A 24,696-nucleotide genomic window follows, 5' to 3' on the forward strand; every position below is an offset into this window, starting at 1 on the left:
AATTTAACGCTATAATTGCCAAGAAATCAGAATCGTTAATCAAATGTTTAAAAATAATTCAAAAAGCAAATCATGGGTCTCCTTTCCCTAACCAGCAGCATGACCTTCAGTGGGGAGCACAGTTGTATTCTGATGTTTATGGCGCTTTGGAGTGGCGCGGGCAGAGGCCGGAGCACCCGGGGCTTGGAAGCCCCTAAAATCTGCCCGCGTGAAGGTTTCTGGAGGCTCTCGGAAGAGCTCAAACTTCTTCCTGCCCCTCTCGGAGCCAGCGGTGACGGCCCACAACTTCATCGTAAAAGCTGCCCGGGGCTCACGGTTTAAATACGGGGCAGCTGCAGAGAGATGGGTCGCTTCCGCCGGAATGCCGGAGTTCATGCTTTTCGTGTGCAGCAGAATTACTTGGAAACCTTTTTTTGCGGGGTGGGGGGGCGCTTAGAAGTCTGAATTTGTGATTCAGTAGGTCTGGTGAGCAGCCCGGGAATCGGCATGTGAAGATCCAGGCCGTCCAGGGGGCCACACTTTGGAAACAGCTACTTTTAGTGCAGGGGGTTTTCAGAAGAAGCCAAGGAAAGGTGGGGGCAGGGGCGGGGTGGGGGTGGGGAAGGGGGCGTTGCTGGATGAATAACCCTGGGCGCAAACTGAAGGGTAATTGCCAGTCTGGAGACAGCTGTGCCTCAGGTCACGGCTTCCCCGGGGACGACATCGTCGAAAGGCGCAGGTGCGGCCCGAGGCTCGGAGAACGTGGCGTGGATTTCTCGTTCTCGAGTGCGCTCAGGTGTTGCCAGTGTGGAGCACTTCTGGAGGCAAAGCGCCCACCTTCTCCCCTCCTGAAAGAGCACTTCCCTTGAGCGGAAGCTGCCTGTGTCGAGTTCCGTGGCAAGTTTCCGAATCCCAGCCTTGCGGAGCCTGGGGCCTCCCGAGGAGCAGGACGTCAGGTTCACGGAGGGCGTCATGTTCACGGAGAGCGTCCTGTTCAGCGACGGGGCAGCCGCGTGGCGAGACGAGCCTCGCCCGCTCGCCGCCGCCCGCAGACCGGGGACCAGAACGCCGCGATCTCCGGGTTCGAATCCCTGCCCTTTCCGAATCGCCTCCTGTAAGCACACGTGTCGCCTCGGCGGTGGCACTGCGGCGTGGTTGGCTCGGAGCGCGCTCCTAGTCCCTCCAGGCTGGGGCAGGATCTTCCCCGCGTGTTGGGAGGAACATGCCGGGAATCAGGAGCACAGACTGCGGGATCCTGCGGATCCAAACACACGCTGGCTTGACCGAGGCAATGCCTTCCCTTCTCTGAGTCTCCTACACGCCGGGGGTGGGGGGCGAGGGATAGTAAGAGCTACTTCAAGCATTGGGGCTCCTTAAACCAGCCCCGGTTCCTGAAGGGCAACTGCCTGGAAGTTCATTGGCGTGAAGCCGGCTGGGGAGCCGGATCACTGCGCTTGCTGCTGTTCTGCCGGCCCAAGCCGGCCTCGTGGACTGCTCCCTCACACGGCTGGGAGTGGGGACCCCCGCCCCTGACTTCCTGGAGCCCGGGCTGCTGGGGAGTGGTCTGCGGGGCTGAGCTCAGCAAAGCTCCCTGAGAAGGAACCGGTACTGACGGAAAGACAGACGTTCCAGGCTTCCCAGAAGCAATCGTCGTGTGTGGTTATCAGAAAAAATGTCATTCCATGTCCCAGTGGAGGGAAGCAGGGGTACAAATTAACCCCAAATTTATGTTTGCCGGGGGATGAATCCTCTGACACGAGAGGGTGGGTCACAGGTTTTCCTTCTGGATTATTTGCTCCACGGGCGAGGACTGAGATTTATAGCTCGTCCCAGAGTGTGCGCGGCTCACAGGCTGGGAAGCCAGCTCAGAGAGACCCGGGGACTTCGTGCTTTCAGGGGACGGTGCATCCTCATACAGAAACTGGAAAGTTGACTTTTGATTTTTATTTGCCAAATGTGTGCGTGAGGAGGCTTTGCCACTTTCTCCGAAGTCCAGGGCCTTTGTGACACCCTCTCCCCAACACTGTGTGATCACGGGGCTATTAAGGGGGAACTTCCCCGTCAGGCCACCTGGGCAGGAAGGCACAGCAGGGGCCCCATGGCCAGCACTGTTTCTGAGCAGACCACGACGGCCCCGTCCTTCCCAATCTAGCCTAGGACGGCAGCCACTCTTCATCGGCTTCGTAGTGAAAACTCTGGCTGTGGTCTGCAGTCAGATCCAGTGTCCCCCGAGCACTGGTCGAGTTCTGGCACAGCAGTACGTGGTCTGCTCCTTCGTTCTGGAAAGATGCCTCGGAGCCAGGGAGTCATGTCCTCGGGGCTGGCCCAGGCTCTCCTCACCAGGCCGCGTGGCCAGGGGAAGGTGCACCCATGGCTCTTTCAGGCAGAGTTGGGGACCCTCCCTCTACCCAGGGGCAGCTGTTGGACCTAGCACAATGGGGGCCTCAACGACTCAGCTGTAGGGGGTGATAATCGGAGCACCTGTGCCACAGGGTGACACGAGAATATACAGAGGGTCCCGGGCCTGTCCCAGGTGTCCGGCCAATGGCAGCTCTGGTGACCTCTACACACGACCAGCATCTCAGTAACAAGTTCCTCCTTTCCAAAAAGATGCTCTCTCTCTTTTTTTTTAACCTTTCTAAACTCTGGCAAAGCAAAAAATTGTCCATCTCCATAGAAACCTGTGGAAACACTGGGGACATCCATTGCAATGCGTGTGAGCCCCAGGGCAGAGCCCCACACTTCTCTGTCTCAGCCTTGGGACTGACCACATTCATGTCCACATTCTATTCCAAGGGGAAATAAATTGATTTTAAAAAACAACAACAACAAAAACCGAACCCAAACAAAACAAAAACCAAGCCCTGTGTGAAAGCTTGAGGACAAGAGACCTGGAACATGTCTTGGGCGGGGCTGGACCCAAAGCCGGAGAGGAGCAGGTTCAGGTCCTGGTGCACATACCTGCTCCCTCCTCGGGGGCACTGCTCTGCCCGGCAGCTGAGCGGAGCTGGTGGTGTGTGGTGGGAAGAACCCGTGTCCCGTGTCCCTCCCACCTCTCCCTGATGTTGTCATCCTCAGCTTTAGCCCGGGGTCCCGGTATTGGATGTCGGATGGCCGGGACATTCATTATGTCAGGCCCCTGGCGTGCGCCCCCCAGGGACAGGCTCACCAAAAAGAGGACAGTGATTTTTTTTTTTTTCCTTTCTCTTCTCGGACACCCTGCAGTCTGGCTGGGGAAAGTTAAAATTACCAGTCCCTCTCAATATTTAATCTATTTAAATCATAGAAGATTATCCCAAAGCCTTTTCCTTTGAGCAGTAGAAACAAGATTTTCAGTGTGGAGGTCTTGTGGAGACTGGAAACATCTGGCCCTCAGTAGGCAGCCAGAACGACCTCAGGGGACACTTCTGAAGGCGGAGCCCGGTTGGCAGCCTCCTGCTGTGTCTCCGTGTAGCCTCATCCTTAGGGTCCTTGAAGGATCCTTGAAGGATCACCTCAAGGACCAGGCTCCCCCCTACCACAGCCAGCTGGCACAGGTGCTGGCCGGCTTCCACTTGATTTGTTCTCCACCTTTTCCCTCCCCCGGGAAACCACAGCTTTTCACAGGGACCACACAGCAGGCTGCTGTCGATGCAGTCAAGAGGCAGCAGAGGAGTTTGGGCATCAGAAGGCAGGGAGTGGAGGTTCCCTCTTCCTCCGCTTCTCTGAGGAGAACACTCACTGCAACCAGATGGGTTTTCTCTTCTGGATGAAGGCCTTGATTCCTTCCTGCCCATCCTTCAGGGCCACGTTGTCCACCATGGTCTGGGAGGTGAGGTGGTAGGCTGTTCGAAGGTCCTGGGGCAGCTGCTTATAGAAGGTGGCCTTGCCCAGAGATACCACGGGACGGCTCAAGGAGGCAATCTTCTTTGCGATTCTCATGGTCTCTTCCTCCAGCTGCTCCTCGGGAACGACTTTGCTCAGCAGCCCGTGGAACAAGGCCTCCTGAGCAGAAATGGGCTCCCCGGTGAAAAGCATTTCTAAGGCCACCTGAGGGAGGAAGCGTGTTACTCAGGCATGTTCCCTGTGACCCCCAGCTGGCCAAGCACCACCCTCTCCCTTCCCCTCTGCCTACTTCCCTACCACCTCAGCCCAGTTATCTGCTTCCTCAAATAACACGTCACTCGTCAGGCCCGACGTCTACAACACCCAGACTCCTGCCAGGGACAGGGCTGGATCTTTTCCAAGAGCAAGGAGGAGGCAAGTGCCCAGGGAAGGACCCGACTCGCCCCCTCCCCGGTGAAGGCAGAGAGTCAGGCCCTCCCCTGGCTCCTTCACCAGCGCTGATTTCCCAGCACCGCCCGAAGCCAGGGGCTCCCCTCTGTCTCTTGCAAGGGCCAGGTACAGGACATCTGATGGGAGGGAGCCAAAACTGAAGCCCCAGGCCTGCCTCAGACCGACAGAGGGGCCACTTTCCAGAAGGAGGAGCATGCTCAGAGATGCCACCACCACAGTCTGACTGAAAGAGCAGCCCCTAAAACCAGAGACGGGGGGCTTGAAAGAAAATGCCTTCCAGGGACCAGACTCAGGATCCCGGCATGATGTAACTTACACAAGAGCCTGCCTCCCTCTGGCCACCCCTCTCCCCCCACACTTTCCAGGCCTGTAGAACGAGGGTAGAGGCTCCCTACTCTCGGTGGTTTGCTCTGTCCCATAGCCTGCCCTGTACTGCACCTCAGTTCTCTTTCCACAAAGCCTGGCCTCTTGAGATTCAAATTTATGATTCCCGCCGCACACAGAGACTCAGAGCACGGGCCAGGGGGTGGGGAGGAGGCGCCTCTCTACTCCCCCCACCCCCTGCAGCCCCGCCGCTCCTTGAGCGCCCTGGGCATGCTGTCACCTTGGGGTGCTTGTACTTGGTGTCCCCTCAGCCTGCGATGCTCCATCCCCTGGCGTCCTGAGGACCGGTGCCCTTGTCCCCGTCAGGTCTCAGCTCCTGTGTCCTCTTGTCCACACGGTCCTCCCGGACCAGGCTAGTCAGCCTGGGGGTCACACCCCCCTTTCCGGCTGTGTCTTCATCCTTTGTGCTTCTGCCGTTTAGCACACCGCGTGCTTGACACGTTGACCTTGTGTATTGTGATCGCCAGGTGAACGCCACCAGATCATGGAGTTTATTCAAAACTCTTCCATTGAGTTCTGCGTTCAGTTCTTGCACAGAGTAGGCGGCTTACTAAGTATTGATGCGTGCTTGGAGGGGTGGATGGGTGAAAGCAGGTGTTACGGCAGCTGGGGGAGGCTTCTGTTCTTCGCAGGCTTGGTCAGAGCGGTGGCTCGGCTCCCACCTGGCTCGTCTGCTTGGGCCGCCTGGTCTTGGAACCTGGATGCCATGGTGTATGGGCAAGTCTGTGACACATGAGAGACCGTGCGAAGTGTTCCAGTGACCAAGCTGGTATCCCCGCCAAGAGGCTGCCCAACAGCCCGACACAGGGGTCCGCAAACACTCAGACGATGCTCACCCCATCTTCCGTTCCCCCAGCTGAGGCCACACACACTGCACAGCCGAGAAGCTTCCTCGGGGACCCCTGCCCGGATTGTAGATTCATGAGCTCGACAACCTGCTGCTGTTGCTTTGAGCCACTGTTATGGGTGGTCTCCTCTGCAGTAGTGGGTAAGGGGACTAGACTGAGATAAAATTTGGGGGTCATTAGCATTTAGATCATGCTACGGACTGGGTTTCTCAGCCTTGGTGCCGTCGTGTATTGGGGGCCAGGTCGTATCTTGTGGTGCGGGATTGCCATGTGAATTGCGGAATGTTCATCAGCATCCCTGGTCTCTATCTGCCAGACGCCAGGAGTTCTGTGTCCCACCCCAAAGCTGTGACCCTCACAGACGTCCCCCCCGGCACTACCAGATGTCCCCCTGAGCCAGTGTTGCTCCCAGGGAGAACCGCCGACTTAGATGGTTTTTCTAGATCATGAGGCTAGACTGTTGCAGCTAGGGGCGGAGCTTTGGTAAAAAGGGAGGGGTCAGAAGGCGGGGATCGGGGACTCCTGCCATCGTGGGGACAGGTGGGAAACACACTGGTTAGGGCACGTAAAGCTGGGCCCCGGCTTCCCCTCTGCAAGGTTAGGCAGTGGACTAAATCCCAGCATGTCCAGTTTGGGGGCGTGTGATGTCAGCACGTGGGAGGCAGCAGGTACGCGATGCCTGTGGGTCAGTCTATGCCTGCGGGTCACCCCAGAGACTGGGCATTAGTTGACCGGGAATAGTATCCTGGCACCAAAGCCTCTTAGAAGCCCCTGGTTGAACGTGGAGGTTCAAAGCCAGGTCCTGTGGGGGAAGGGCTGCAAAGACCCCACAGAAGACACCCAGTGAGTCACACGAAGGGGCCGGGACAATGTCTGCTGTCGCTGCCTGACAAGCACATGTCAGAGGGGTCCCCAGTCAGAAGCCAGGGGAAAGCAGGGTTACTGCACCTTCCAGCCTTTTTGTCTTCCATTCATGCAGGCGGCTCTCCTGAAATTCATGGGACCACAGAGCAGACAGTGGCCAGCCCCCAAAACAACACTAAAAATCAAATCTGGCGAAGACAAGTCATCAGACCCTTTACAGTCATCAATCGCTTTACAGCAGTCCCTTTACAGCAATGGGCAAGACCTCAAATAGCCTTCCAAGAGTAGTTATGAGAGGTGCCTGGGGGGCACGGTCGGTTGAGTGTCCAGCTTCTGCTTTCAGCTCAGGTCATGACCTCAAGGTTGTCTTAAAACGAGTAGCTGTGAATGCTAGGAGAGTCGTAAGGAGGAAATCGTTACAATCAAAGCATCAGTGTTCCCGTGGCGGGCTCAGCGGACAGGCATTCATCCATCCCGGGCCGTCCCTACCTGCTGGCCGGGTCATCATCTGTCCGTGGGACGGCCCCTCGCCAATGCCTTCCTCCACCGGATGCTTGCATGAGTGTCGCTCTCTTCCTGAGCCTCCTGGGCTCTGTTCTCCTTCCCCTGCTTCCACGACCCCCGACCGAGCTCCTGTCTGGCTCAGATTCTGCCCCTGCCCAGGGCCCAAGAGCTCAAGAAGTTTTCAGAGTGAGTCCTGTGGAGTCCAAGCTTCTGCAGGCCTGGACACGGGCCAGGGTGTGGGCAGGGACCTTGTCCTGTCTGCAGAGTGTGGCTCCCCGAAGGGACCGCTGGGCACGTCGCTTCTCGTCCCCTTTCCCCAGCTGGCCTGCGTGTGTACGAACGACTCTCAGAGATGCGGCAAAGAGCAGCTAACGAAGGACCGCAGGGCTCACAGTCACATGGAGTGCGACAGAAACAACACGTGAACCGGGGGAAAGAACTATGATGGTTCTGCTCACTCGAGGGACCTGGCACGAGTCTGCGTTTGAGGCTGGGGGCTGGGTTCCGTGAGTAGGAACCCCAAGCAGAGCCAACCTTCTCCTGGGCATCCGTTCACCCCACAAAGACTTACAGAGGAGAGCTCCAAGGATCCGGGGCTGTGCTATGCACTGAACTGTGTCTCCCCAAAATGCACATGTGCCAGTCCTGAGCCCCAGTGCAACTGTATTTGGAGCTGGGGCCTTTGGGGTAGGAATTAAGGTTAACTGAGGTCGCTGGGTAGGGCCCTGATTCCATAGGATTGGGGGCCTTAGGAGCAGAGTTAGGGATCTCTGTGTTCATGTCTCTCTCACATCGCCACATGAGGACATAGTAGGAAGGCGGCTAGCTCCAAGCCAGGAGGAGAGCTCGTAGGTTTCACCTCTGCCGGCACGGCGAGCTGCGACGCCCAGCCTCTGGGACTGTGAGAGAGCACATTTCTGTTGTTTCAGCCGCCCAGACCCTGGCATGTACTACAGCAGCCCAAGGTGACTAATACACACACAGGAAGACTGTGAGTTTTTGTTATGTCTTAATTCTGAAGTAATGCCAAAAACACATTTAAAACCCCGGAGAGGAGTGAATACGGCACCCCTGTCTGTCAGGCCCAGGCAGCTCTGCCCATGGGAGAACACATGATCTCTTAAATTGCCTTCTAGGTAAACGATTCCTAATATTATTTCAGGGTCTCTAATATCCACAAAAAGGAAGTGACCTTGAGCTACAGCATGAAGGGTTGTCATTGGACAGAAGATATTTTCCCTTTCAGTCCATCAGTCAACCAAGCGGAGGACAGAGACAGATGGTCAGAACGTGAGAGACCATCAGAGATCAGTCCACCCTCTGACGGGTCCACACCAAGTTCAAGCTCGGCACACTCAGAAATAAAACGGCGCCTACACTGGCCTCTCCTACCACCTCCGGTGGGTATGAGAACTGCTGAATTCAGAAATCACCTCACATGGAAATACTGTCAAAGACGCAAGACGCTCATCTTTCTGGAATGCTCTAAAGGCAGCCTTGCCTGCAGGTAGGTGAAGGGACCACAGCATCTGGACGGGTCCCCTCCACTCCTGGATCCATCCTCACTTCTGGGCGCCAACTTCCTTTATTATCGCTTACACGGACTCACAGTAAAAAAACAAAAAACAAAAAAACAACCGATTTGTTCAACGGTAGTGAGTTCACTTATGTCCCCACCCTCTCTCCCACTTGATGGAAAGTGACAGACTGTCCCATGAAGAGGGATCACGAGGGGTCACGAGGAGGGCCTGGTGCTCCAACCCTCACCGTGCTTTGGAACCCAATCTGGGTGGCCTCGGTGTGGTCCCGGGGCTTGGAGTCGGGCACGCGGGCTCTGCTTCTCTGTCCCTCCTCACACCCAGGCAGCACCACAGACATGTCACCTCCCAGGAGGTGTCCCGGCAAAGCCAGTTTTCAAAAGCAAAGAAGTCAAGAGAACAGGTGAAGAGCCAGGATGGTGGAGAGGCGGCTGGCTGAGTGGCTTCCTTCTAGCGAACGACGGATGCGTGTGACTAGATGGGAACCGGGAGGAGGGCCCCTGCGGCTCTTCCTGAGGGAGGCATCGCTGGCCCGGGGCAGCCCCGAGACAGGTGCGCCGCGGTCCACCTCGACCAGGCATGGGCACGCTCTCCCGGGCGCTTCCGTTCCTTTCATTCCCGGAGGCCAGGGAGGTCTTAAAGGGATTCAGGCTACCCTTGAAGGACGTCTTGATGGGAGGAAGGTCAGCATCCCCGCTTGGTTCATCCTCTTCTTTGGGCCTTGGTTTTCTCATCTGCTTCCTGGGCTCATACTGATTTACAGAGATTTTACCCAGGCGGGTTGAATAACAGAGCTGTATTCTCTAAAGAAAAGAAAGCCTGTTTATTCTCTAGCTAATCGGCACCATCTTTGCTTCAGATGAGAGAGAAAGCACCTTCTCTCATCCGTTTCCTTCATCAATTCAAGCTGCCTTTTATGACGGCACTTCTTGGGTCCCCGTAACAAGCTGGGGGTTTCACACTTCCTCTTCCTGGGGCACTTGCATTAAAAACAACAGCACCTGAGGCCAAGGCAAACCCCGGGAGCAGCAAAATTTGGGTCTGGAGTGGGTCCCCCAAGTTCCAATCTCAGGTGGGCCACTTCCGAACCACAAAATCTTAAGCATGCAACTTAAGCCCTCTGAGTCTATTTCCTCATCTGAAGGTGGGACTGAGCCTTCCGTCCTCCTGTGGGATTGCGGAGATGAGAGACAGTAAGTGTGTAGCTAACGCTACCCTGCTGGGCACTCAGTCGGCACCTAATAAATGCACTGATGATAAAAACACGCCTATTGCAACTGTACATTTGTATGACTCTGATTGGCTATTAGGTATCACAGCCCTGAAAGGGGGTGATTCTTTAAAGCAGAGGGGTCTTGGGGGCCCCTCGAGTCACACCTATGGTAAGAACTGGCTGGCGATGCAGTAAGAGCTGGGAGTCACAAGGCAGGTTTGGTTGCTGGGAGATATCAGGTAAGCCCCTGAATTGCCCCTCAAACCCTTTTGTAAATCAGGGGTTGAAGTACATGGTCTCAAAGCCATGGAGACCAATGGCCATGCAGTTCTCTGTTCAAGTCCAGATTCTGATGTGGTCGGTCTGGACGGCTGGGACCCTGCATTTCTCAGGCTCTCTGGTGGTCTCCAAACCAGGCTGAGTAGCAAGACGTTAACACTCTTTCCAGCTTGGAAGTTTCACTCTGTTCTTTTTTCTTTGTCTTTTTTTTTTTTTTTTTTAAGATTTTGTTTATTTATTTGACAGAGATCACAAGTAGGCAGAGAGGCAGGCAGAGAGAGAGGGGGAAGCAGGCTCCCGGCTGAGCAGAGAGCCCGATGTGGGGCTTGATCCCAGGACCCTGAGATCATGACCTATATGGAAGGCAGAGGCTCAACCCACTGAGCCCCCAGGTGCCCAGTTCTACGCTGTTCTAATGAGATTTGAGGAAATCCGATTCCACAAATACCCAAAGTTTCCACAGAGACCCCAGGCAACTAGATGGAAGCCAGCGTTCCCACCACAGAGAAGTGATGGGCTGGAGGAGTGGGGGCTCGGATTTTCCCATGCTCCCCCGGGATACCAGCTGCTTGAGGGTCCGCTCGGGCTGGGGAGGGGAGCAGCTGCAGCAGGCAGTGTTTAGAAGATGCAATGAAGATGCATTATTTAACTCATGCCAGAGGAGAGAGACGGTTTACAAATGTGGAAAATTATTCATGCCCGGGCTCAGTCTGGCTTGAACACAAGGGCTGCACTCCATCACTCTGCTCCCCGCGGAGAAACCTCCCCTCTCCACCTCCAGCACTGCTGAGCCATTTCCCACGGTGACCAGCAGAGGGCACTGGTGACCCACACCCATGGCTCTAGCTGGGGCAGAAAGGGTAGAGCTCCCAGGGCCGGCAAGTTTGCAAAAGCACTTCCTTGCTTCCCTGTGGCTACACGCAGAGGAAACGTGTGCCCCCCACCCACCGAAGCCCACGGGCCTGTGTATGGATGTGTTCATAGGGGGGCAATCAAGCAATGACTGCAGGAAGGGGTGTTTCTGTTTAGGTTTATATTTTTATGAATTCCTACTTGCCTCCTCCAGGGGGCGGCACAGGCGAGATCTGAAGATCGAGCAACCTGGCAAAGGCCCTAGGTTCTGACAGACTTCTTCCCACTGAGTTCCCTTTATCAGTATTGTGATTTCAGATCATGAGTGTTGACCCCAAACTGTGTATCCCCTTCACGCCTCTGTGGAGTAATGAACCCAACAGGCAAAGATATCTACAGATAGCTCTGAACCACTTTCAGACTGCTAACTGGGAAAAAACCCGGGGGGTCAGATCACAAGGAGCACAGATCAAGGAGCTGAGTGGGGACGATACTGGAGACTCTGCCCACATATTCTCAGCAGGCCTGGCCCTTGCCAAAACTACCCAGGGGAAGTCAGAGCTACTTTTGTTCTTGCCATGTCCTGCCCCTTCATCTGTCACGCCAAGTAGTTATGCAGGGTGGTTCTGAGCACCGGGCTTCCTGGAAACTTAAGGCCTGTGTGTGTCACATGTGGTTTTTTTCTCTTCTCAAAAACTCTTTTAAAATTTGACAAATGTGATAACAATGTTTACATTTCTAGGACTCCATTGTAAGCCTCGATGGGAAAAGTTTGTTTGTGTTAAGAAAGAATGGGTTCTTATCCTAACAGCAGGGCTGATACAAAGGTTTGGGTGCTTCACTGTGGACCCTTCCAGAACATCAGGTGTTAAGGAAGATGAACACCTGCTGATGGGGCAACCTGTCCACCTGCTGATGACGCGACAGGCCTCGTGACTTGATCTGCACAATTGTATGGCAGTGTGTCAACAAGCTCCGACAATCTACTTGAGATGCACTTCGATTTCATGTACTTGGCACAGAGGAGAGACTTAAGAAGTATTTGCTGAATTACCGTACATGCATTTAAAGTGAACTTGTCTCCTGACAGGACGAAACCCGCTTAGTCTGCAAACCTTTTGGCAAGCTGTTATGTCTGACAGCTCACCTTTGCCCACTTTCAGCCGCTGTTCCTGAGGGTGTGTGCTCGCACACTCTGCCTTCAGACCTTTCTCACAAATACACGTTTCTGTAAAAACTAATGAGGCACCATAAAGGAAAGGAACGCATCCCTAAACTTCTTGTTCCTGCCGCTTGATTTCCCTGGGGTCTCATCTCTTCTGTGCCTCAGGCATATGGGCAACTGCTAATTTTTGTAGTTGACGTTAAAATGGATAATATATTCTAGAAAGCATTTTAGGTTCCCTACGCTCTACAACTTCGCCAACCTCTCCCTTTCTGGAAACACATTTCTAGTTGAGAATGAGGATGCATTTTTTTCTAGAATAGGGAAACCCCTGGTTTACACTTAAGAGCTCCTTAGTAAATCCTATTTTATGATGTGATAGGAAGAATGAGCTTAACGAAGAACGTGGACTTCACCGTGGTTAGCAACGACCAACCACCTCATGTAATGTGGCTCCTTCCAGGGCAGATCTAATATGCCAAGCACGGGCTCATCTTTCTCCTCAAATGTAACCATTGCAAATGTGATATAACTCAGGGAATCAGCTCTTTTCAGTACTTTCTGGAACAAGACAGATCGCTGGCAAACAATAAGCCAGGGACACTAGCATCCTGGCCTCCTGATACTGACCTAGGTCCCCCAGGTGTTCCAACAAAACTGAGTTTCAACGGCAGGGCCAGTAAGGGGACAAGAACGTGTGCGAACAAAACAAAGCAGGACCCTAACTAGTCGTCCTGAGGGGCCCGCAAGGGTGATACGCAGTGAGAAGCTCAGAGGAACAGGTGCCGGCCATCCCCGCCCCCACACTTGGCTTCAGAAGGGACACTGCAGCGCAGCCCACCACACACACTCTGGGCGGAATGTCCTGATCCAGTCCTTGTAACCAGTGAGTTCTGGAACCGACCACCCCGTGCCCTGGGGGATCACATGGGGAGGGCCCACAGGGCGTTCAGTTACCTTCCTCGGCACCGCTCTCCCCAGGGCCACCCCAGGGGTGGAGCAGAAGAGCCCGATGTTCACCCCAGGGGTGGCGAAAGAGGACTTGTCGCTCGCCACGGCAATGTCACAGCTGGCAACGAGCTGGCAGCCGGCCGCGGTGGCCAAGCCGTTCACCATGGCAATGACGGGAACTGGGAGCTTCTGGATCAGCAGCATGACCTGAAAGGGCAAACCCACGACTTCATTTCCGGCCGAAAGCAAAATGCAACACGCATGCGGACGATTTTCTGTGACTTCACCCTTCCCAGAGCATGTCCCCTATGCCTTTGATCAGAGTCTCGGAAAGAAAGGGTGAAAGGAAGCCTGAAGAGAACTAACCTGGCATCAAATACCACCTGTTCGGTCTTCCGGAGACCCAGGGGAGGAGGGGACAGTAGGTGACAACCAGGGCCGGAAAGCTCAGCGGGGAAGGAACTCGCCCAGGCGGGGAGATTTGAACCTGCGTCCGGCTGATGGCACAGCCCTGGTCCTTCTACACCCGGCAGGACCCTCGGTGAGGTCGCGGTCCCCTCTGACCACGTCCCCAGCAGCCCCCCATGAAGCACAGAGCTGATTCTGCTCTCTGGGCAACCGCGCCTGCATGGAGCACGCCCGCTGCGAGTCTAAACTGGTATTTGCTACTTCCTTGAAAAATGAAGCTGGAAGAAAAATTACTTCGCCAATTACTTCGGCCCTGAATGTTCTCTCAGTTCCTTTATAATGGGGGGGGGGGAGCCCTGTCAGGATCAAAACAAACAAAATTCCCTAAACAGGGCCCCTGGCACAGAGAGGAGCCCCAAACTGGCTCGCGCGACCCCTCCCCCACTCCATAAATTTCTGGAACTTATTTTTGCAGCTTACCAAATACCTTGGTTGATTTCTCCATTTTTTTTTTTTTTTTATGCCACACAAAACAGACTGTGTCGCTATGGTAACTTGGACCTATACACAGTTGCACTTTGAACCCTGGCAGGGAAGGAGCGCAGGCGGGAAGGAGCTGCTACATCTGGGTTCGTTTCCTAGGGCGGCCACTCTGAGAAAATGACTTTCCTTGAAGGTTTTTTTTTTTTAAAGATTTTATTTATTTATTTGACAGAGAGAAATCACAAGTAGATGGAGAGGCAGGCAGAGAGAGAGAGAGAGAGAAGCAGGCTCCCTGCCGAGCAGAGAGCCCGATGCGGGACTCGATCCCAGGACCCTGAGATCATGACCTGAGCCGAAGGCAGCGGCTTAATCCACTGAGCCACCCAGGCGCCCCTCCTTGAAGGTTTTGTCCAAGGAACTCAGCCTTCTGCATTCACAAACATGTTCTACTGGGCAGCTTTACTATAAAATAATAATATATTTAGGGATATGACATCATGTTCTATAATAGTGGTTTGGACTTTCTTAGGGGTCACCTTGTGAGAATCTGAGAAACGCTACTGACTTTCTCCTCAGAAGAATGCACGTGTGCAGATCCACACCCCAAACGGCTCACGGATGTAGGGGCTCTGAGAACTCTAGGCGAGGACGAGTGTGGTCAGTGACTGAAGGGGAAGAACTCTTGCTCAAGAACTTGTAGCGTCTTGCAGCAAAGAAAGATTTTTTTTGACTCTGAGTGTCATCTGTCACCTAATGAGCTGGTTACTTATGGAAGTCACTTGGCTGCAATTAGCGTCGAACAGTCTGGGTCTCCTGTGTGCCAGCTACGAAGCACTAAGATTCTGTACAACCTGGTGGGAAAATACTGAGAGTAGATCCCCAAAATATTAAAAATATTTGTGCTTTTCATCCAGGGAACATTTCTAAGGAATAATCCTAAAATAGGGTAAAAAGGTATGTTAAAAATTTATTTTATAATGGTGAAAAACTAATAAGTAATGAATATATAAAAATAAATAAGAAGGAGCTCTTGGGTGTCTCAGTCAGTTAAGCCTCTGCCTTCAGCTCAGATCATGATCCCAGGGTCCTGGGATCGAGCCCCGCATCAGGCTCTCTGCTCGGCGGGGAGCCAGCTTCTCCCTCTACCCCTTGCTTGTGCTTTCTTTCTCTCGCTGTCTTTCTCTCTCTCTCTCTCCCTCTCAAATAAATAATTTTTTAAAAAATAATAAACAAACAAATAAATAAATAAGAAAAGTGACTATGTAAACTAATTGTCCACTTAATGGAACACTGTGTTCCCATTATGAGATTTTCCACCAGACAGAGCAGCATGGTCTGACCTTGCATAGTGGGCTGGAGCCAGGCTCCTGGGGTCTGATGCCCAGTCTGCTGCTTACCCACTGGCTATCCCCTGGTATTCACATATGGGTATAATAATGGGCACAAGAATAGTACCAATCTTCTAGAACATGAGAATTCTATAAATGTCTAAAGTATTCAAAACAGTATGTGGCACATGGTTAAGCATTCAGTGTTATAATCACATTATACAGTTATGCAGCATAATTGCCCCTATGTATGATTACTCAGACAAATAGGTTTATGTGGGAAAAGGTTTGAAAGAAATCTGCTGAATATTAGCATTCTCTCTGGGTGGTATGATCATGGTCTAGTATCAGCAGTTTGTTTTCCTGCCTTCTCTTTTTCTGGGTTTTCAAAATTTCCCATGTTTATTATTTGTATAATTAAAACATATTTTTGGTAACTTTTTTTTAAGAAGGCTCCATGCCCAACATGAGGCTTGAACTCATGACCCTGAGATCAAGTCACATGCTCTACTGACTGAGCCAACCAGATACCCCCAAAATGTCTTTTATTTCTTAAATTTTTCTATTTTTTCAAGATTATTTGAGAGAGAGTGTGCACGCACACATGTGCACCCGCATGGTGGGGACAGGAGGTTAGGGAGACAGAGATTCTCCAGCAGACTCCCTGGTGAGCGAGGAGCCCTACATGGGGCTTGATCCCACAACCCTGAGATCACAACCACAGCAGAAATCAAGAGTCAGACCCCTAACCGACTGAGCCACCCGCATGCCCCCAAAACATACTTCAAATAAAGTTAGCAATACAGAAAAGACAAAGAGAAACTAGATAACAAATCAGCTGAGGCAGCCAGTCCCTTGGTCGTCAAGAAATGATTTTCCCTCCTAGTTTCCCTTCCTGAACTAAGTCTTTTTCCTGGGTTCTCTGCCTTCTCCAAATGAGACATCAGTGTAACTGCAGCTTAGCCTCACTCAGTAGCGTGACTGCGGGCTCTGGGAGCAGCCTCGTCCCATCACCATTTCAGCGGTGAGGCCGAGCAGAAAGAGAAGACTCTCTTCCTGGACTAAGGTTTCCACCTAGTCTTCAACAGGACAAAAGAACAGACACACACGGAGTGGGTCTCCAGGGAAATGTTTCGGGTCAGCTCCACAAAGGGTTCCTTTTGCTCTTTCATAGCCACGATTTTTTCTACTTCTCCATTTACCCTATTCCTGGTTTGTAAATAATTAACAATTACGGTGGCACTTGGCGTCTGCAAGGAATCTGCTACAGTTTAGATCCTGAGCCAAGTCAGGAATCTCCATCTTCCTCTCTAAACCTGCATTTTCTCGTGCATGAACAGAACAGTGAAATCTCTAGCTCATTCTGTCCCAATCTGTCCGTTGATCACATTTGGAAACGGAAATCTTCCAAGTTCATGGTGCTCCTATTTGTCCAGGACATTGTGATTTTCTTAGAAGTATTTAAGAAATCAGGGCACTTCCACTCCGATCTCCGTTAGGACAGGATCCCATTTATGCACTCTTGTCTTTTTCAGTGAGCCCGAGGCATCCAGGGGTTGCCAGCATCCATGAAATCTGGCCTTTCTCCTCTGAAGCAGCGCTGGGCTCCCCTGTGGCCCTCTGGCTAACCCGTTGGGATCTCAGTTCGTGAAGACACCATGGCAGAGTGATAGAAGCAGGCCCTTGAGGGAGGAGGGAAGGGCTGTAGTGGTTCTCTTTCATGCTTTTCTGTTTTAGCCAAACACAGTGGATATTGTAGAGGAATCACTTCTAAAGCGCCGTGCTAAACACCGGAGCAGAACATTACATAAACATCACTGGTATGGAACAAAACACCGAAGCCTTAGCTCTGGGCTGCTTCTGCGTCTCTGTAAAGCCTCAAGTCAACTGCTTTCCTGGCTTGTCGACATGAGAAAACTCTTAACGGGCTCTCCGTACGGCATTCTGGAAGGGCAAGGGAAACAAATGGTGGCCGAGAAGGCACCTCAGTCACTTTCCCGCCAGCCTCCCTGGTACGCGCCTCTGTCTTGTCTGTAGAGAACATATCGTGAAATACTTGTTGGATCGTTAACGACCAAATACGTGAGCAAGTCCATGAATGAATGAAATATCCGGTGAAGTAATTTTAGGGTCAGGTTATGAAACTGCTTTCGATCTTTTCTTTTTTTTTTTTTTAAGATTGGTTTATTTAAGAGAGCTTTTAAAGATTTATTTATTTATTTGTAAAATACATAGAGCATGGTGGGGGCAGAGGGCAAGGGAGAGAGAATCTCAAGTAGGCTCCACACTCATCGTAGTACCCGACATGGGACTTGAGCTCACAACCACTAGCGGAGCCGAAACCCAGAGTCAGTTGCTTAATGGACTGCGGCACCCAGGCACCCCTGACGCTGTGTTCTGTCTTGCTTCTCACCTATATTTCCAGTTTCAGTTTGGCAGGAGGTTTGTTTTTCCTTCTATTTCCCTCAGTGCCTGGCACGTACTGTGCATACAGTAGTGCTCAATAACGAGTTATGAAACAAGCGAAGCATGACCTGAAGTTGTGGGCTGTATTCGGTTTCTCATTATCCGGGGGTGGACTCGGTATGATTATAATCTTCGCAAGCCTTTTGTTCCTCTTCCTCCTCTCTGCTGGCAGTTTCTCTCCTTCGTATGGTTAAAGACACAGACCACGAGAAGTAAACGTGAAGAGGTTCATTTTCCACTTGGAGGTAGTGATTACAAAGGTTGGTCGGAAGAAGGGTTTGAAAATAATCTTTAAAATCATTATGGCTATTCCATTCACAAATATTCTCTCTCTGCCATTAACAGAGTTGTTTTAGTTTAAAATTTTTTAAAAATTACACTGATCTTGGGCCCTTCCCCTCTACAGATGTTCACACCCACCCTCTGACTTGAGACGTGTCTACCAAGACACACCCCCACGGTCCTGGACGCGGCCACAGTCAGCACCAGCCTGTATCGACCTTTCTCCGGCAGGTAACAAGATCACTTGCCAACAGTGCCCACTTGAAAATCGAAACCAAATAGTGACCTGGTTGAAGGATGGGCCAATGACCAGTCTGCAGGGACTCGGTCTCAGAGAGAAAGCCTTGGGTGTCCACGGGAAGCATCATTCAGTATTTCACGTGGCTCTCATTTTTGGGCTGTGATGTCGCCCCTCAGCCCGGCTTACCTCAGAACAGGTCTGAAACACTTCAGCATGATAATCTGGGCTTCGCTCATCCGTCAGTTCCTTTAAATCATGCCCAGAAGAAAACACGGGCCCCTCAGCTGCACATGTTTCCAGTAAAGAAAAGAAAAGAAAGAGAAGTGAGCAGCCAGGGCTTGAACATTCCCTTACTTACCTCCCGGGTAACCTAACAGCAATCGTGCTAATGCCGTGGACACGTTGAGTTGATGGCTCAGATTTGATAGAATAATTCTATTTTGCTTGCAAAGTGACAGCCAGGGTTTTGTGGTGACAAAGTAAGGTGAGGCATGGGTTCTCGAAGGTCTGTGGTGGAACCAGCGAAAACGTGCCATGCCAACAAGTAAATGTCCTCCTTCCAGAATTATCCCTCCGGTTTAACACTTCTGTGTCTGGACTTGGCCCAGCCTGACTGTATAGACTCATTTGGGCGCATCAAATCCACCCTGCCTCCCACAGTGTCCCTGTTCTTCAGTCCCCAGATCGCGGCCACCCACACAGGTGGGGATCAGGAAGGTCGGAGTGTGAGGACAGCCCCTTTATTTTTACGAGGGATTGGACGATGTGGTTCTACTGATACTGTTGCCCTTAACAACAATGACGAAACGGCCACCACCCATCAGCTGGTAGCACCTTCTCCTTCTTCCCTTTGGCTGCGGCTGCTGGGACAGACGGTGTTACTCCCGGCATGCCAGTGAGAAAATTGCGTGGCTCTGAGTTAGCTCCCAGCTTACTGCACCCAGCTTACACCCCCATGGCTCCTGGACAATATTTCCTCTATTTCTTTCCCCCTCGCCATATAAAAAGTTGAAAATTTGAGGGCGCCTTGGGGGCTCAGTTGGTTAAGTGTCTGACTCTTGATTTCAGCTCAGGTCATGATCTCAGGGTCACGAGATCGATTCCTGTGTCAGGCTCCGTGATGAGCGTGAAGTCTGCTTGAGATTCTCTTTCTCTGCCCCTCCCCTTGCTTGTGCGGGAACATGCCCTATCTCATAAATAAATAAATATATAAATAAATAAAATTTAAAAGATTTTTTAAAAAGATGAAAATTTATATTCAATCACAGGGAAGAAAGTAACATTCTAAGTATCTGCCTCCAGAAACACTGATTTTTTAACTTTTTTTAAAAAAATAGTGCATCATAGGGCAGCATCTGTTTTCTGTGGTTGCTTTACAATGCTGGCAGGCTGTTATTTATGCTGCTGTCGTCACCAGACGACCTGGTAAAAGTTCTTACTGGAAAAAGAAAAGGAAAGAAATGAGCAAAATAGATCATGCTTCCTGGGACCCTTGAAGAAGACCACAGATCTCGGTTGAAAGCTTAGTAAGAATGGAAAAGACAAATCAGTCAATTGCCCAGCAGCCCGTCCTGACCAGCTAGGTAGTCTGCCAAAAGCTTTAGTAATTAAACCCATCTGATCGGATCCATGAAGACATCAGTTCTCGGACTTTGATGGGGAGACCAGCACAGCCAGGGGTGGCAATGTTTCCTGACACGTCTGACAAAATGGAAAAAGACATATTCTCACCGCACGGTAATCTTCCCTATAATTTCTACTGCTAATTACCCGGGGTTTTTTTCATAACGTTCTTGTAAAGGAGCTTCAGAAACAATTCTCCCATGAGGGGAAGGAATGCCTCAGTTGACCAAAGAATTTTGAGAAGCTGCTTCCGGGTCACTATAGAACACTGAGGCCGGATATCCGGTCAGTACCTGAAATGATGATGACTCTTAGGTCTTTGCTCTCGGCTTCGTGAAGAAGGTCACTCTGCAGAGATTTCAGCATGGCTAAGGACAGCGCGTTCCTCTTCTTCGGATCACTCAAGACTATGTTCCTGGGAAGAACGTTTTATAATCACTGTATAATTATAAGTACACGTGCAAAACAAATGGAAGACCCCGACTCCTTTCTTACCCTGGGGGCTCTTTTTAAAACACCAGGAAAGGGAACCCTTGGTGCTTAGGGTCTACTGAGAGGGTCTGCCAACTATCAAGATATATGGCTAAGGCAAAACAAAACTACCCGAAATGTGGACTGGGCTTCCCACCCCCTTTCCCTGGATTTCTCTTTTTCTCCAGGTTTACTGTCAGAAACATGACGGCCTCCTCCCTGCAAAGGGTAGGTTATGGCAGTTCCAGAAACCACCACTAAACCTCCCGAGAGGCTGTGAGGCTTGTGAGACCACAGCGGGAGCCCGAGGAAGCTGCCACGTGTGGCTACCTTCCACTTCTCTCTGCTGTTCTTCAAGAGAGTAAGTTCAGGGACGGAGCCGAGAATGGAAACACACCCCCAGAACTCCTCACATGCACCCCACTGAGGGGGCAGCATGGTTACAGCAGCCAGTGCATCTCGATGACAGCATCTTTCCATGTTTCTCGAGCGGCATCCTGCAATTCTGCAGAATAATTTGCGCTGGGAACAGGTGATGTGTGAAGAGCAGAAGGAAGGAGCGGACAGCAAGGGGGCTCTTTCGGGACATGTCCTCTGACTAGGAGCGGGCATGCCAACATCTCACTATATCGTCATCGGGCTGCCTGTACACAGGAATGTCTCTTTGTGCGGTTACATGGAACGGGCGGGAACCAGACCCCAGGCTACTGTTCTGCACGTTGCATCTGTTTCCCTTCTGTCCCCACCTCCAGGTTTTCTGCCATTCTCGCTCTTTCTCTGGATCTGATACTCCTGCTGTGTGTCAGCCTGGATCCTCCTAAACTCGCCCTCCTAAACTCCAGAAGCCACCAGCTTCTGGAAAACCACTCCGGTGAGTGACTTTATTCCAGCGCTATACAAGTACCCATTTTCTTTGGGACACCGTTCTGGCTTTGCTGCCATCTTCAGACGGCTGTGACAGTCCCGTTTCCTCCTGGGTGCTAAGAATGACTAGCGGCTGATAGGCAGATACGCAGTGAAACCCGCATTCTGGGGTGTCATAAAAGAAGTGTCCACGAACCTTCCAGTAAGATAATGAGTGTGCTTTCTGTAGCAAGTCTCAGAGCTGCCATCCCATCAGTGACATATGCTTAAATTAAATTCTAAGGCCTTGGGCAAAATCATGCAGAAAGATGCCAGCGCCCAGATCCTCTTGCTGCTCGGCAGCATCTGGTCATATGTGGCCCATTAACCCCATGGCTTGCGCGTTGCACACCCTGTCAGAGTGCTCTGAACTGCTGAGTTCACTTCTCGACCCAGACCAGCCAGGCTTCTGTTCCTGCTACTCCGCTCAATCTGTCCTCGCCCAGAATCTCCTCCTTGTCAGAACAAGTCCAGTGGCCATTGGGATCACACTTTCCTTCTGTCTCCTGTCTTTTTTTTTTTTTTTTAAGATTTTATTTATTTGACAGAGAGAGATCACAAGTAGGCAGAGAGGCAGGCAGAGAGAGAGCGAGGAGGAAGCAGGCTCCCCGCTGAGCAGAGAGCCCGATGCGGGACTCGATCCCAGGACCCTGGGATCATGACCTGAGCTGAAGGCAGAGGCTTTTACCCACTGAGCAACCCAGGCGCCCATCCCTGTCTCCTGTCTTGATGCTTCTCTAGCCTGTCCTCCTCTCCTTCAGGGCGCTCCTTGCCTTCTGCTCACCCCTACGTGATTCTCAGAGCTTCCCCCACCACCTTTTGTTCCATGCTCTTCCAAGGCAACCTGACCATGGACTTGGCTTCGCCTGGCACTACTATGCTAATGACCCCCAACCTTTGCCCTCACCCAAATTTCTGTCCTGAGCTCCAGGTCTACTCTACAAGTTCATTCCCATGTCTCCTGGACTATCCTGGGGCATCGTCCCCAACTCCCTTCATCTTAATGCTACCACTCAGTTGCTCAAGCCAGAAACGGAAAGCCTTCTTAGACTGCTATTTCTTCCCTTTTGAACTGGCCGTCAAAACTGACTGATAAGACCTGCTAAGAATCTTAGCAGTCTGAATTCTCCCAGTGACTATCTTGGGTCGAAACGTGTGATGCCCTGCACCTACAGCTTCACCAACACGACCACCGGAAGAGGGAATCACTAAGAGGGAGGTCACTGCCAGAGCATGTGACAAAAAGTGTAGTATTTCTGTTTGCAGGGCAAGAGATGTGCCCTGGGGAGGCCCCAATGAGCTATCTGGAGCCCATCACATCATTGTAAACCCCCAGAACGTTCATGAGGCGAGGCACCTGTCATGTTCACAGACACTCAACAGACACCTGCTGAGCGAATTAATGACCCCAAATAGCATTTTGATTTTTCACAGCCAATTTCACTAACTCCTGGAAATTTTCATCTCACCTAGGTAGTTTTGTTAGTTTGTTTGCCACCTCTTTTAAACCTCAGTGGCAAGGACACTGAGCTAGACAGCAGAATGGAAACAACTTCGGAGGCAGACGGACCTTTCCCTGCCTCCTGGCTCTCCTTCCTCCCAGCTGAGCCAGAAGCCACCTCTCTGAACTCCTTTCCTCACTGTAGGATGGGGACACCGTCACCTACCTCGCAGGCTCTAGAGGGATTAGGGGTAGCAACTGTACTGTGCCTAGCACAGTACTCCAATTCCTGCTCCATGACTATCACTGCTGAGAGGAACAGCTCTGAAAAGGAATGCTTGAGGTGTGGCTGAGTTGTTCCAGCTCACCAGCTTCATGCCTAACATACCACTGCTTCTGTGGTGCATTCGGAGGTTCCTTCTTACTGATTCCGAGCATTTATGTCAGATTGATTCTTCCCATTGTCTCCCTTTCTGACTCATGTTTAGCTCCGGAGAACTACCCAGACCTTCAGTCCACTGGCTCCGTGCCAGATGTCAGGGTTCTGAACCAGATTTGCAAAAGCAGGGGCACCCTTGACAATGAGCAAGGAGCCCTTCCTGGGCCCAGTACTGGCCCTGGTACCCCAGCTCCAGCTGTGCCCTGCCAGATGAGCCAGGTGTCCACCTGTATAGAATGATATGCCCACCTGGAAGTCACCACCCCCTTCCAGACCCTGCTGTGGTTACCTGAGACTCTGGAATTCTCTGGCTTTGCAGAGGGGCATCCTTAAGCCCCTGGGGTGGCCACGAACAATTATTTCTAGGAAGGGAGGTGAGAGAGAGAGAATTGGGCACACTGGATGGGGTGTCTGCAGACCTGTGTGCCAAGCTCCTGGCAGAGCAGCAGGAAGGAGGGGTGGAGAGGTGAGAGGGGGTAACATAGGGTGGACGAAAAGAAAGTTGCAGGCCAGCAAGAAGCTGGCTTGCCACTGCTTTGGGGGGACTCCTAGGAGCCTCAGGATTGTAAATTCGAGCATGGTCTTCCAGGTCTATGAAGACACACTTCTCAAAGTAGGAGAAGAAAACATATTTAGCTGTTAGTTTGATTTGTGACTTTTAAATACTTAGCAGGCTGGGTAGGCCTCTCTTTGCACCCCTGCCCTGGCGGGGAAACAACAGGGTGAGGCCTGGATGGGGCTAGTGGTCCTTTAACCTTTGCTACTCCAATTCCAGTTTGTGCACTGGTTTTCTTGTTTTGTTTTGTTTTGTTTTGTTTTAAGGGTTTTAGGCTTGTTGAGCCCAAGGGCAGAGCTCAGTACAGTGTGCCCTTCGTCCTTCATATTGACCTGCCCCCACTCGGGTACTCCCCGGGCAGGGCCAAGGAGCAGCTCGGCTTTGCCTAACCTGGCATTGGAACCAGGTCAAGGTTGTGAGAAGCACAGAACCTATTTTTCAAGGCCACAGCAGCGGTGTGGCCACCTGCTGAGCTGCCCACACGGAGCCTAAAATCCACTGAAGACTCGGATCCGTTGCCCCGGGGGTTGAGGGGCAGTGCTGGGGCCTTCCGAGGCTGTCCCGTTTGAAATTCTCTGGTGTGTCCTGCAGGATCCGAAATGCTACAGTGCCCAGGCAAGTGACTTGGGGAAACACCGTGTCCGCGGCTGGGTTCGTTGGCCGAGACGGACAAACCGGTGTCCCCAGCGGATATAGCTGGCCCCTGGCCGAGCCCCCGGTGGCCTCCGCGTGGGGTGACTGCCCATCTCTGCCCGGGTCCCTGCCGCCCACCCCCAGCCGGGAGCTGCCCCGCTAGGCCCGTGGGCTGGTCCGGAAGGGCCCGGCGCCCGCGCGGCCCCGCCGCTGACCTGATGCCGTCCTGCTGCCGCGCGCGGGTGGGTCGCGGCGGGAGCTCCGGCCGCGCGGCCCCGGCCGGACCCCTGCTGCAGAAGCCGGCGGAGAGCTGGGCCCACGCGCTTCGCCCGAGCCAGGCGGGCCCCTTTGCTCCGAAGGCCCGGAAGCCGGCAGCGGCCATGGCAGCCAGAGACGTGCCCCAGAGGGCCGGACGCCCCAAGGGTCGCGGGTGCGAGCCGGGCCGCTGCCCCTCAGCAGCCGAGGGTCGCAACAGCCCCGGGAAACCCAGCGGGAACTCCCACGCCAGGTCTAGGTTTGTCTCCTCCCGCAGGCCAGACCCTCCCCTGCCCCGCCCCTTAGCGTGCCCCG

General features: G+C 52.5%; 1 protein-coding gene across 1 annotated transcript; it reads right to left on the reverse strand.

The window, feature by feature from the left end:
- Positions 1-1,925: 1,925 nt before the first annotated feature.
- Positions 1,926-24,696, reverse strand: ECHDC3 (enoyl-CoA hydratase domain containing 3). The gene is made up of 5 exons (XM_032349773.1): positions 24,342-24,696; positions 19,977-20,098; positions 18,247-18,344; positions 12,859-13,059; positions 1,926-4,008 (listed from the first exon to the last, which is right to left on the reverse strand). The coding sequence occupies exons 1-5, from the start codon at positions 24,506-24,508 to the stop codon at positions 3,697-3,699; spliced, it is 900 nt and encodes a 299-aa protein (XP_032205664.1). The 5' UTR covers positions 24,509-24,696; the 3' UTR covers positions 1,926-3,696.

Source organism: Mustela erminea, chromosome 6 (assembly GCF_009829155.1).
Source record: "Mustela erminea isolate mMusErm1 chromosome 6, mMusErm1.Pri, whole genome shotgun sequence".
Taxonomy (NCBI): Eukaryota; Metazoa; Chordata; class Mammalia; order Carnivora; family Mustelidae; genus Mustela; species Mustela erminea.

Excerpts from the sequence above, each read along its gene's own strand:
- ECHDC3 (XM_032349773.1), bottom strand. The coding sequence starts at position 24,508 with ATGGCCGCTGCCGGCTTCCGGGCCTTCGGAGCAAAGGGGCCCGCCTGG. Across the intron at positions 20,099-24,341 it reads CGGCAGCAGGACGGCATCAG|GAACATAGTCTTGAGTGATC; the intron begins GTCAGCGGCGGG and ends CGTTCTTCCCAG. Across the intron at positions 18,345-19,976 it reads AAGAGTCATCATCATTTCAG|CTGAGGGGCCCGTGTTTTCT; the intron begins GTACTGACCGGA and ends AAACATGTGCAG.